General features: G+C 39.4%; 1 protein-coding gene across 1 annotated transcript in view; it reads left to right on the forward strand.

The window, feature by feature from the left end:
- Positions 1 to 13,628, forward strand: part of MTTP (microsomal triglyceride transfer protein) — an 18,085-nt gene extending 4,457 nt beyond the window's left edge. Inside the window, exons 2-11 of the mRNA XM_010284700.1 lie at positions 856 to 1,043; positions 1,615 to 1,758; positions 3,732 to 3,839; positions 4,567 to 4,683; positions 5,900 to 6,039; positions 6,897 to 7,047; positions 10,459 to 10,616; positions 11,506 to 11,674; positions 12,255 to 12,362; positions 13,368 to 13,628. Coding sequence (XP_010283002.1) covers positions 856 to 1,043; positions 1,615 to 1,758; positions 3,732 to 3,839; positions 4,567 to 4,683; positions 5,900 to 6,039; positions 6,897 to 7,047; positions 10,459 to 10,616; positions 11,506 to 11,674; positions 12,255 to 12,362; positions 13,368 to 13,628 — 1,544 coding nt within the window. The remainder of the gene's footprint in view (positions 1 to 855; positions 1,044 to 1,614; positions 1,759 to 3,731; positions 3,840 to 4,566; positions 4,684 to 5,899; positions 6,040 to 6,896; positions 7,048 to 10,458; positions 10,617 to 11,505; positions 11,675 to 12,254; positions 12,363 to 13,367) is intronic.
- Positions 13,629 to 13,712: the final 84 nt, after the last annotated feature.

Raw genomic sequence — 13,712 nt, forward strand, 5'->3', positions numbered from 1 at the left:
TGCCCCACATGGCTCTGGAGGAGAGGAGAGGAGAGGAGAGGAGAGGAGAGGAGAGAAAAGAGGGAGAAGATGGGAAAGGATGTTGTAGCAAGTAGTTTTATAAAGGAAAAAGTTATTTGTATACCACAAATTTCATTTACACTAACAAGGGTGCAACTGAATCTTAGGGAAAAGCCTGTCCAAGTTGTTAATGCAGATGGAAATGGCACTGTAAATATGGTATGTTAGTTGCATTTATGCTAGAATTTGGCTTTTTATATCTCTTAAACTACATCAATTAACAGCAGAGGCACAGTTACAGGGACAATTATTTAGTTTAAAGTACAAAGGCTTAATTATTTAATCTAAAAAATATTTTCCCAATGTCTTCATTGCATTCATGTCACCCCTGGGCAAGGCTCTCAGTGGAAAGATTCCCAATAAACATGCAAGTGGTGCAGAGAACAATTTCTGTCGGCTCCAACAAATTACATAAGTGCATTTCAAATTGCTAAGCACACAAATTGCATGATTAATTACAGTATTTTGAGTTGCAAATAATTTTGGATTAATTTCTAATGCTAAAAAATCCAAGTAAAGAATTTTACTCTCTTTTGTTCGTTTAAGTGTAGAGCTAGAACAAAGGATTTTGTGGACATTCTTATCTTAAATATGTAAGATTAGTATCAATCACAAAAAAACACCCAACTGCTCCAGTAGGACACCTCTGTAATCAAGGATAGCAGGATCAGTCCCATAAATGTTTTGTTGGCAATTAAATTTTTAATTTTTCTATAGGTGCTTTTTAGAGAAAATTATAGATTATGTGAGTTAGTAAATTCTAAAACACTAAGTTTGTTTTTGCTTTCCAAACAGGGCACACTACTGGACCAAGCTTAAATAATGACAAGCTATATAAATTTGCTTACTCAGCTGACGTGTATGTTGATCAGGTGAAAGCATCACTGCAGAAAAGTGCAGGCTACCGGATTTCTTCTGGTGTGGATGTCAACCTCTTATGGAGAAATCCCGACAATGATGATGACCAGTTGATCAAAATTATGGTAATTAATGCCATCAGACAACTTAAAACATGCCAATCTTTTCTGCATTTATCTAACTGCTAATCTAATCTTGAAGAACTTGTTTTCAGAAGATGAACTAAATCTTCCATTCTTCTCTAGTCTCATCAACTAAAACCACCATCTTCAATAAACTGATTCCTGTAGAATAAGACTTCACAAGAATATATCTAACATCATAAGCCAGAACTTCAGAATATCTCCTATATTTTGAAATTGCTTCATACAGCTTCTATAGCTTCAAACAACTGGTGTGCAAGCACCTACTTAAGGGGCAATAGTTCTTGGTTCTAGCTGCAAATCATAGCATTTGCTAAATACAAACTGGGTTTGGTACTTAGCTTTACAGTAAGTTTTTCCTGCCATTTATTTCCCCAGTGGGGAGTGCTGGTTTCTTTTGAAAACATAGACATAATAATCACGGAAGATTAATGATCAGAAGCAGAAATGAAGAAATAAAAAAGATGTATTAGGTGATTTAGTCTATTCAGCCTACCCCAGGTCGATGCTAGACTGCTCTCTACATGAATTTTCTCTGCTTTTACTTTTCTAGATAAGAGATGTTCAAGTTGAAAATGTGAATGAACGTCCAGCTGCTAAAAACATCTTCAAAGGAAAAAGCACAGAGAAGATCATCGGGAAACAATACCTGGAAGCTTTACAGAGGCCCATAGTTCTTGAGTTAGTCCGTGGAAAAGTAAGACCCTGTCTTTTAAAATTCAATCCCTGAGGAAACCTGAGACAAATCTTTTCTTACAGGCTTGGAGAATTTACCAACTCACTATCCTTCCCAGTGTTCTTAATAAGCCACTGTGTCCTATCTTTCTGTACAAAACACAAGAGTTCAGAACAGACTGTAATTTACCTGTACAAGGTGCCCTTCCAGCCCAAGACTCTTGCGCATTGAGAACACCATACAGCATCAAAGTAAATAGCAGATTGGCCACAAACATATGGGTACACATGCAGATATATGCACAATTGCAATGTAAGATTTGTGCTGTTGATTTCAGTGAGGCCAGGATTTTATCCAAGGTCTGAAGGCAGAAAATGAGATACAGTTTGTCATGAGGGAGATTATACCAAGTTTGTGAGGAACAATGTTAATCACTTTAAACCCTTAGCAAATACTTGAGCATGACTGCTTTTCCCACCTCTCTGGCTTGCTTATTTGCTTCAGTTTCAGTGGTCCCAAGTTAATGAACTTGATACTGAAACAGCCTTTCATGTTGTTCCTCTACTGGGAACTGTCTTCAAAAATTCGAATAGAAGGGACAGTGAGCAGGTGTGTCTCAGCCTGTGACTGGGTTTTACAGTTTGCTCTGAGAGAGGAACGAAGCACTGTCCCATTGCAGGAGCACCCATGCCCAACTGTAGCTCTCAGAGTCCCAGTCTCGCTCAGGAAGGGAATCCTGTAAATCCGTCTCCCCTCTTTTTCCCTGAGGAGCTGCTTACTTGCCCCCTTGTGCTCAGCCTACTGCTCTGGCCAGAGAGCGGCAAGGCTTGCGCCATGCCCCTGCCTCCTCTCCACTCTTCCTCACCCTCTTGTTGCTTGTGGCCGGGAACATTAGGCCAAGAGCTTTGCTTTCCCCTCCGTAGCCCGAGCAAGTGGGCAGGTGGGATGTGGGCAGAGGGGCAGTGAGAAAGGAGGAAGGTTGAAGGTCACACTCCCTTTTCTCTTCTGCAGAGCGGAGCGAGGCTGTGACACTCTATCCCGGCAGGATCTTTCCCTCCCGCTGTAAATAGGCACCGAGCACATACCCTGGCCGCCAGCTCAGCCTACTGAATTGCAGCTGCTATCAGGCCTGCTCAGTAACTGTCAGACTTAGCCTTGTCATCAGTTTTACACAACATAAAAAGAAACAGGACAGCACTGGCTCCCAACTGTACACATCCCTAAATGAGGATAGAGGTATCAGAAGAACACAGTCAAAATACATCTGCTCCAAATACATTAAGCAGTTCACACGCTAAGATTGAGATGTAGTATTAAAAACTTGGGCTTTTTCTCAGGTAACGGGGTCCATACACTCCTTTTATGATTTCTCTGTGGTGTGATACTTTCATCCCTGGCACAGTGATTTCACTTTCCACAGTTGCCCCGAGATAACGTGCTGATTGTACTTACGGTTCCTGAAAAAGTGCACTTTTAAAGCACCATGAATGCAAAGTGGAGGTGCAAAGTCTTGTTACCAGAGGAGAGGCTTAAGCACAACTGTTGACCCATGAAGTGCAAAGGTTGTGATGTGTTCGACACGTCATTTAAGTCATTCTAACAGTGATTTACCTATGATTCATTCTGGGTTTTTGTAACCTGTGATTGAAGTGCAACAGATATTGTGCCCCTGTGGGGAGGGATTATTTGAGGATTATGCAGAAAAACGAGTAACTTGTGAAATTTTGTAAAGTTTCTCATTTCCCTTCTAAATTCTCTCTAATTAACAGGAGGAAAGATGCTCACTGCATTGAAACTGTACAGCTGAAGCCTGAAACATGTTTATACTGTTATTGTCAGGTGCTGCAGCCCCTGGACTTTGCTTACATAAGGGCAACAGCTCCAAATTCAGCTTCCCAATCAGAAACAAGTAAAGCGCAGTTTTATCTAGAGAGGATCCTCAATATTCCTTTCTCATTCAACCAGATTTGTTATATACTTGTTTTTTTTTACAGGTCAAAACCTTCTACTCGTATCAAAATGAACCTGGTTTTACTCAAAATATTAAGAGAGGTCTGGCTAGCCTTTTCCAGCTACAGCTGCACTCTGGTGCTGCCCGTGAGGTATGATGCTATATCTGGCAAGATAATTGGCAGAGAAAGAGGCAGAGCCTGGTCTGCTCTGACCTGTGGCTCCCACTGACTTCAGAAGGAATGACCAGTGACCAAAATCAGGCCTTTGATCGCATTTGAGGTCAGGGACGTAAAGACAGTCTTCTGAATATCTGGTGACATAAGTCAAGTTGCTGCAGTTAATGTAAAGAATGGGTGAAATACATTTATTTTAAAATGCTTTTATCAATTTAGCAGAATTTGGTAATAAACCAACTTAAACTAGGTCACTATTAAAGAGATTATACTGATGTTTGAAGTTGGTTAATTCCTAAGATCAATTCAATTGATTAGGCCATTTTAAATCAAACAGAGTATCCACACAAAGTTAGCAATGGTTTACCTGGATTACAGTGTTAAATTTCTACGTCTGTCCACATGAGCAAAGCTGGAGTTTAACTTGAATTCATGAGTATAGTGCAAACTGCCAAGTGTTTCTAAATTTTTTTGTTTAAACATTGTTGCTTTCCTTCATAGCCAGCTAATGAAGTGTATCCCTGCCTATCCAAAGCAGGTAGTTAGAAACACTGATACCTTCAAAACTGGTAAATAAACCCAAACAGTGCAGCATCTCAGGTACAGGATTCCAACAGTGGAGAAAATGGTTTGTCTGTGGAAGGTGTTCTGGAGTCCCAAAGATAAATTCAAGAAATTGACCTAATTAACTCTTTTTTTCAAGGTGGACATATCTGGGAAATGCAATACTACTTACCACGTGCGGCAAGATCAAGTGACTAAAGTAAAAGCCCTGGACTCCTGTGAAATAGAAAAACAAGGATTTACCAGCAACAACCGGGTATGATTTCTTTAACAAAATAAAATCTGTTCTGCCTATTTAAAATATATTCTTAGCAGCTATTGCTCATTTCTCAAAAGTCCTTTCTTGCATGACAGAATGCAAATTCTACGTGTACATTTTGTAGTATTACTAGTACACATTTCATATGTAGTACCCATGGGTAGAATAGGCAATGGATTTGCCTCTTGTGTAAACCACCTTGGCTCAGCTGACATAGAGTACAGCACACCGATTTCAATAATTTTTAGATCTCGTCCATAACATATTTTAGTTTCTATGCAGATTTACAGCACTTTTTTCCTGACTGTACTGAAGTTTTCATTGATGTGAGGCTTCTTTTTTCTTTTGAAGAAAATATTATATACAGTCACAGTCATAGTGACAACAGTAACCTTTTTCCCAGCTGCTAAGCCACAGCATTTAGTGTACGCAATAAATGCCAGGCAAGCTGCTGACTCCCGAATGGAGCCTGGTCAGGCTTGCCTGGAAGGTCAAAGGCTTCCCTAATGCACAGGTATAACGTAGGTGATGTGCTGTAGAGGTAACTGAAGCCCTACTATGGCCTTAGTGGTCTGCTCCACTACTAGTAAAAGCCTTTCTAAGACGTTACTACTGAGTGCAGGCTGGACACATGCTGAAGGCACTGGGATTCTCTGCCTCAGTAACTGACCTTCTCAGCTCAGAGAAGTACAAAGGTAGCACACGCTCTGTTAATAAACCACCTTAACACTATGACTGAATTCCTGATTTTCACACTTGCCACAAAGACTTTGTCTTGTTCACAAACAGATCAGGCAAGGTGTCTGGCTTTGCTTCCTGGGTGTGAACAGGGTAATCTTATTTACAAAAAACATTCCCCTGGAAAAGCTTCTCATCTTATTTAAAATATATTTTTAACTAAGTGTGGTATTTTCTCAGTTGCAGCCTGCTCCATAACTTCCTTCCCTCCATCCCCTTTTTTTTCATAGAATCCCCTGATACATATTGAATTTGAAACACATAGTGCAGAACTGAGTGGCTTCTTGTTGCAGAAGGAATTCTTGAGAACCTAGTTTATAGGCTTAGCTTGAGATGTTGTCAACCCACATGAACCTTCCTTATTTGGCTCTATTTCATTATGAGTTTTGCCTTGATTTGGAGCTGTGAGCTCTTTTCCTATTCTGTTGTTTATTTATCAGCCCTTTTTTCTGGTTCATTTTTTAATTATTTTCAGATTTTAGATGTGAATACAAAAGCCACATCTGCCACAATTTATGTGCTGGAAGACAGTTTCATTAAATCCGTTAAGGCAGAAGAAAATTATGTTTTGCTTCTGAATTCCCGACGAAAAACAGGTGCCAAAATAATTTCAAAGTAAGTTGGGCAATTTGACTGTCATTGGTGATAGTAGGACTACTGATTCAAGTCAGGTTATATGTGTATGTCTTACAGCATCAAAATCTAAGGCTGTAAACTCTCCAGGTAAGGATTTAGTTCTCTTTTGTATCCTTATGGTACCTCGTCCAACTTTGATTAAGGGCTCTACCATACTGCAAATAATAAATAATGGCATTCATAAGAAATTAAATGAAAACAGCTGGAACTGGCCAAAACATTTTAAGCAACACATTATTTCTGTAGGTGTTCTGTTTCTGTGTCCCCTCATTTCTTAAGAAATACTTCCAATGGATCTCCATTTCTAGTATGTGAAAGTTCAGAAGTATAGAAAACAAAATCTGCTGCATAGAAAGGAAACAACAGTGAAACCTAGATCAGTGTTAGACTCCAGACTCTAAAATACTGAAAGTTTGGAGATACTCATACAAGATAAATGATTCAGGCATCTCCATATTATGATATTAAAAAAAAAGTACATTCAAAATCTCACTTTCCAGATCGTCTTATGAACAAATATATGAAACATATCAGAATGTATATGGTTACTGAAGGCTGTTTACCAGGTGCTATAAATCCATACTTTAGAAAGTCTATTATTTAGGTATTTTATGCCACATACCTCCAGCAGTAATTTTGCTGGTATCAGATACTTCTGTTACCTTAAAAAAGCCATAGACTTGCAATGTTCTTAACATTTTAAAATAAGACTTCAGTAAGTCTGTGTTCTATATTTTTGGTCTGTGGAGGGGTTTTTTGTTTCCTCCTGCCGTGATTTCTGCATTTCTTCTCTAATGGTTGAGCTCTAACAGTGTCTTCACTCTATGGATACACAGGCAGAGACTGGAACTGAAGTCAATACAAGCTGGCCCTGGACTGATCGCGGGGAAGCAAGTCGCCAGTGTTATCAAGACCTTGGACTCCAATTACATTGCTGTGCCACTAGTAGCAGAGCAAGTCAAATCCAAATGCAAAACGTGTCCTTCAGTAAGTAAACACAGGCCCGTTGGACGTCAGGTCAGTTAGCTGAGCAGAACAAGCATGAAAGAAGTTTCTGTCCAAGCAGCCCACTAAGGAGAGGTCTAACGTAACAATACAAAATACACCCTGGAGTGGGGAGCATGGCAGTGATGCAATGGTGCTCCACCACACAAGGGTGTTTTAAGATCTACCTCTAAAAGTACCAACTTTTTACTCTCTTTCAAAGATTGAGTGCAGTCTTTCTCAAGACCACTAGAAAATACAACACTCTCTTGTTTTCTCTCATCTTTGCCAACCTTGAGTTGACAGAGCTTATTTCCTCTGGGTAATGGAGTGGGAAATGACTTTTAAGATGGTTGGCCAATGTTTATAAACAATTCTGTCATGGAGGAGCTGAACTGCTCCTAGAAATTAAAGGCAGTTAGCCATTCCTTAGGCAGACTAAACATTTGTTGGTAATATACCTGGCCTTTTCTTACTGCCTGACCCTGAAGAAAGTATTTTATTTAAAAAACTTCATAGATATTTTGTAAGTATAAAATGGGGCCTTAGTGTTCATGGCAAGTCCAATAGTGTTCTTATTTTTCCCCTGGAAAAAAAAAACAAAAACACCTTGTTTTTTTATATTTAAGACACCTAAAGACTACTAAAAGCTTGGTACTGTAAATGCATCATCTTTTGTTTTACTGATGCTATTCATCATAAACTAATATAAATTGCTACAGTGATTGTTAGAAAACAGTTTTAATACTATTACCATTGTGGAATTAATTTAGCAGTGATTATGAACATGAATTTAATGATTATTCTCTGGTTTTGATACGCAAGATAAGGCTTCTATGCAGCACACATCATTTTAATCCTCCAGAGATACTCCTTATGAGCACAAATTCCTTACTATATTGGAACTTGTGCTAGTTCTTTGGAAGTAGCATTGCACTGTAATAATTTATCTTGTCTAATGCTTGTTGAGCCACAGAAAAGACAAAAAATGTGTTGGGGGAAATGAAATGGAAATGATGCTGCATGTATGCTGGAGTAGTTCTGAGCAGGGAACATTAAGAGATCTTAAACAAAGCAGGGACAGGTGCTTTTGACCTGACTCTGCCCATCAGGGTTTGTGCTGACCAATTTGTCACTTGGAACCGAGTTTGTCATAATAGTTATAGAGATAATTTCCAGACCAAGATAACAAACACAGGGTATAATTCCAGAGCACTGCCTGGGGACTGAGCTATGTCATTATAAACCTAATGGCATGATGAGAATGAAGTCCTGCTTTCTCACTGTATTTTACAGTAACTGCTATGAAAAGATGGAGTCTATAAACAGAACACTGTATCCGAAGCAGCAACATAACATTTGGTACTTATATATCATAGTATACATTAATGCCATGCTGACATAGTATGCCCTACAGTTTTATGTTTTCAAAACCCTTTTTAAATCATAACAGATCTTATCTCTATCTTTATGAATTTGATAAAATAACCATCACTATCCCCAATTCACAGATGGCAGCACTAGCTTCTGTGAGGCTATGGCCAACATTTACGTTTATATTTAGGCCTAGATTTCTGTGTTTAGACATCATAAAGCACGGTCTTTTCAGAAGAGCTCATGGTTCTTACATTTTGTTTATGCTGATGGTTCCTACAGGAACGGATGCTTGCCCCTTCTGAAATTCAGGTGGGTTTTTGTGTCTTGTGCAGCCAACCTTTGTAGGTTGGTAAAGCAGCTGTCAGGCAGTGACTTTCAAAACCAACTCCTGCTCAGTTCAGGACCTCTTGGTTTGGCTTGAATTTTCCTAGAATGCCTACAAGACCTCTGATCTCTTTGTCAGAGAGAGATTTGTGTCCAGGCTTGACTGAGTTGCCATGTGGAAGTGTGTGCATCTGTCCCTGAATCCTTGGGGTATTCAATCCAAACTGCCTGACATTCACATAAGGAGAACAAGGCCCCTCATAAAAGTCAATTGTGAAGGCTGGTTTTTTAAGTCCTGGTCGCTGCAGGGGATGGCAGCTGCTCCTTGTACCAGTTGAATCGTTAGAGCACCCCCGCAAAGAGGAAGACTTGGTCTCCCCTCTTTTGCTTGAGATGGCTCCAGCTTGCATATTCCATCTTGCTGGTCTCTAGCATATGAGCTAAGCTGACCAAGAGCAGCCCACACAGCTGGGCTCTGCACAGATGAAAATATAGGATTAATGAGGTTAGAGATTTTTTTGCTGGGCTATGGTGCAACATCAACAGGGGGAATAGAAAGTGCCCCACATGTTTATCCAATTTCAGCTTATAATAGCCACACTGACCTTGGTGCTAAGTGCTAATCACCAGTTGAGTTTAACAGACCCATCTGTGCCTCAGAACACAAGCTCCTCCCAGCTGGTCATTAATCCTCAGGAAATATCCTATGTCTCAATCATTGTTGCCTAATTATTGTTTGTTACAGTTGATGGAAGTTGCACTCTGTACTTCTGAATAATACTTCTATTTGCTGGCAGGTTCAAGTGTTATTGCCTAATACAAAACCCATGAAGAGGGGAAGTATTTTAGTAAGGGTCAGATGGGTGCTAGTGTTATTTCCCTCTTGGGAAAACTGCAGTAAACACTGCTGCAAAGAACAGCTGAGTTTTCACCAAGGAATGTTCTCGATAATTTGAGATAACAGAGGCAAAGGCAAGTGAGAGAGGAAAGGTCAAAATACCTGCACCAGTTTCTTCTGGGAGTGTTGCTGGAAGGATAGATACAGGTGCTTTGGTACCATGTTGGCTCATTCAGGTCAAAAATATGGTGTGTGGAATACATACAGCAACAACGTATGAAGAAGCCAATACCTGTTCTAATACCATCTTACCTATCATTTTGTACAATAACCACAAATCCATCCCCATCTTATGCAGGTTTATGAATAAGAAATGGGAATTAATTATGGGACATTTACTCCTGTTCCACACTAACCACTTACAAAATTACCTCCTGCTAAGAAAACATGATTAATTTTTGAATTGGGGATTGTGCATCTCCCACTTTAAAGAAACTAACTTAGAAGAAAATGGGAACAGAAGGCAAACACTCTATTCACCAGAAAGCACAGTAAATTTGCAAAAGAAGAGAATTCACCTTATTCCAGTTACAGTATAAATAATCATGTTTTGTTCCAAAATAGATTGCATTTAAGGCAATGTACATTATCAGGAAAATACTAAGTGTTGGAAGAGAGACAGCTATAGAAAGGTTCCAAAGATTTTTGTGATGGGAAATCATAAATTAAATACTACTTAGCTAAAGGGTCAGCAATCTATTGGATTTCAGCTAATTTGAGCAATAGCTGGCCCACATATCTGCATTTAGTAAGTCTGATTTTGAGAAATGAAACCACAATCTGAGAGATTTGACATAATGTGAATTATTTTTCAGCTTTCTGAACACTGGCAGAGCATCAGAGAACATATGTATCCTGAAAAACTTTCCAAAGCTGAAGCAGCAAGAAGCTTTTTGTTCTTCATTCAGAACATCAGAAAAGCTACGAAAGATGAGATACTGCAGATTATTAGAAGTGAAAATAAAGAACTTCTGTAAGTCATCATGAACAAGCTTTCAAAAGGTTTAAGTTTCTTAAAATTGCAGAAGAGCAAATTGCATGCAAACAGATTCATGGTTTGCATGTTGCTAGGACTGGTGATGTCCTAGCAATGCAAAAACAGTATATACAGGAAAAGGATTTTTTTTTTTTTAATAGCTGTGTTTGTTCTTGGAGTATAATATATTTGCAGCACACTGTTCAGCCACCAAGACTGTATCTACAATGCAAGGCAAACATGCTTTGTAGCTTACCCAAAGGTTCTCAATCCGACTATTTGCTCTGAAACACTCTATAACGTGTTCTTGGCTTGTCCATTTGTTTCCTTCAAATGGAAATACAGTAAAGGGGATGGTTCATGCCTGGATATTGTCCTGATATTAGATTTTGGGTGTGAACAGCATGTGCACCTAGACTTCGGAGTTAGAAAACATTTCCGAGTTCCACCATACAGTCAGGATCTTGCAAACAAGTTATAGCAGTTATTAACAAGAGTAACTCAGGTAGTGTAGAAGCCTATTCTCTAGTTGCCATTGTTTATGTGGAAATAAAACACTTTTTTCCATTTACAACCTTGTCCTGTAACCTTTAAGACACTCTGGATAGTTCTGTTTTTTCAATACGTTTTTGTCCCATATTTGCATAAATTCAAATATTATTATCCATGGATATGAATAATTTCTGGAGTTCATCTACCATTTTGAGGTGGAAGAATTCAGGGACTTTTCAGTCCCTGAAAAAATTAATTTTTTTCCAATAAGAGTAAAAAATTCTGCCTCTTACCTGCAATGAAGAGATCTTTTAGCTTCTTTCTATATGCAGCAAAGTCTTTTCATCATTTTCTAGCTCATTACAATGTTATGGTCATTCCCACATCTTTGTAGTCCACAGATAGTGGATGCCGTAACCTCCGCTCAGACCCCAGCATCACTGGAGGCCATAATGGAGTTTCTTGACTTTAAGGATGCAAGCACTTCTACCCTGCAGGAGCGATTCCTGTATGCCTGTGGATTTGCTTCTCACCCCAATGAAATGCTCCTGAAATCTTTAACTGTAAGTCAAAGGACAAAACAAATACAATGGAGTTAATACCCTTGAGCCTCATCCCTGTCAAAGCAGAAGGGAAGAAGAAATGACTGTTGCTGTTTCCAGTTTTCTTTTCTTTATCCCTTCCAGGGGTTCCTTTAAGTGTGCCAGTAGCATATAGCCTGGAAACAACAAAAATTCATAGGTCCAGATTGAAAGCCTACTTACTTTGTAAAACGTTATCAGTATCTACTACTTGGAAAACAAACATAATTCTGATTGTTAGCAAAACAATTAGAGGATTGTTTGACTGTTGCCTTATCAAAGTCCTGTAACCATTTAATACTCTCTATTTTTTTAAACATAGCTTCAAAATGAATCTACTATTTGAGACACTGAATGTAACTCAAGGGAAAAATGGCAACCAGTTATTATGTGTAACGCTAGAGCAGTGCTCTGCTTAGCCTGAGCCCAGGCAATTGCGGTCATCACTACCTTTGCATTGCACTAATGTTTGCAGGAAATGAGGGAGTGTATTCAGCCCATTATAGACTGTGGTTCATCATATTTACACAAAGAGACTAACAGCATTACTTTTGCATAACAGGCTACGTTCAAGGGTGATATCGCAAATGAAGAAATAAGAGAAACTCTTGTCATTGTCATGGGAGCGCTCATCAGAAAGCTGTGTGACAGAGAAAGCTGCAAGCTTCCAGTGAGTATCTGCTGTTCACTGCTGGCCAAATTCTGGTCTGCAACACACATGAATGATCCCTGCTCATGTTACTGGGAGAGCATAAGGGACACGGGAACCATATTCCCCCCTGTTTTAAAATAAACCCATAAACTCCTATATTTGATAGAGACAGGATTTTTTGATTTTTTTTTTAATAATGACATCTACTTTGTCAGCTTTATGCTTTAATTTGGTCTCCTCCTATTTCTGTGGATTTCTCCCAGTTTGCCCTTGTTTGACAGAACTTCTTCTCACTGCCTAGTCTGTCAGCAGAAGAAGTACTTGTACTCCCTTGTCCAAAGCTTTACATGTCCTCAGAGAAACACTGGCAAACTCAGGACCTATTTAATATTTGCAGTCACCTTAGGTTATTTCAGCTCTGTGAAGAACATTCATTGGTTCAAGTACTCAATTCTGCCCCAAACGTGAATAGAACAACCCAGAAGGAAGACTATCACCTAGACCATGGACTGAGTAGATGCTGGTGATAGAGGACGAGGATGATCGGACAAGGCATTGCTGCCTGTTGGATCTGTGCTGTTCAGGATTGCAGCACACTGCTGAAAAGACACAGAACACCTGAAGGCCCTTAGGAATCCCTTTTTCCTTCCCCTCTTAATTGCCAAGCACTCTTAAAACATTATGTTATGAAGTACTAAAGAACACTTGTCTTTTTTTGTGGGGACATGTTGGCCCCTCAAGTAAGACCTGTGAGGTCCCTGAATCAGGGCAGGAGCAGCTAGCAAATGATAAATCTATGGACCAGGTGTCACTGTGTGTATAGCCACTTTGGTTATGCTTGAAGGAAGCCACTGACATACAGATGACAAATGACACCTTTGCTAACCCTGTGCAATGATGCTTTGAAACAAACACATGCTTTTTTGGGTTTTTTCTTAGAACCCAGCCCTGCCCCTCCTACTTCTGCAAGGGAAAAAGTTAGGTTTATGACAACCATTTAAACATGCTGTTGATTTTCTTCAGGCTGTTGTGGAAGCCAAAAGGCTGATTCTAAGTAGACTGGAGAAGGCTAAGAAAGATGACAATGTGAGGATGTACCTGCTGGCACTGAAGAATGCACTCCTTCCCGAAGCGATTCCACTACTTCTAAAGTACGCCGAGTCAGAAGAAGGGCCCATCAGCAATGTTGCTGCCACTGCCTTACAGAGATATGATCCTTCTCTTCTCACCAAAGAGGTAAGAAAATATACTGCCCAAGAAAAGAAGTGCAAGAGACTGTATTAAACATAAAGTATAAATTAACAGAGTTCATTTGTCAGTCCCACTCTTTTTAAAAGATCACAGAATCACAGAATGGTAGGTGTTGGA

The sequence above is a fragment of the Phaethon lepturus genome, unplaced genomic scaffold, assembly GCF_000687285.1.
Source record: "Phaethon lepturus isolate BGI_N335 unplaced genomic scaffold, ASM68728v1 scaffold37763, whole genome shotgun sequence".
Lineage (NCBI taxonomy): Eukaryota > Metazoa > Chordata > Aves > Phaethontiformes > Phaethontidae > Phaethon > Phaethon lepturus.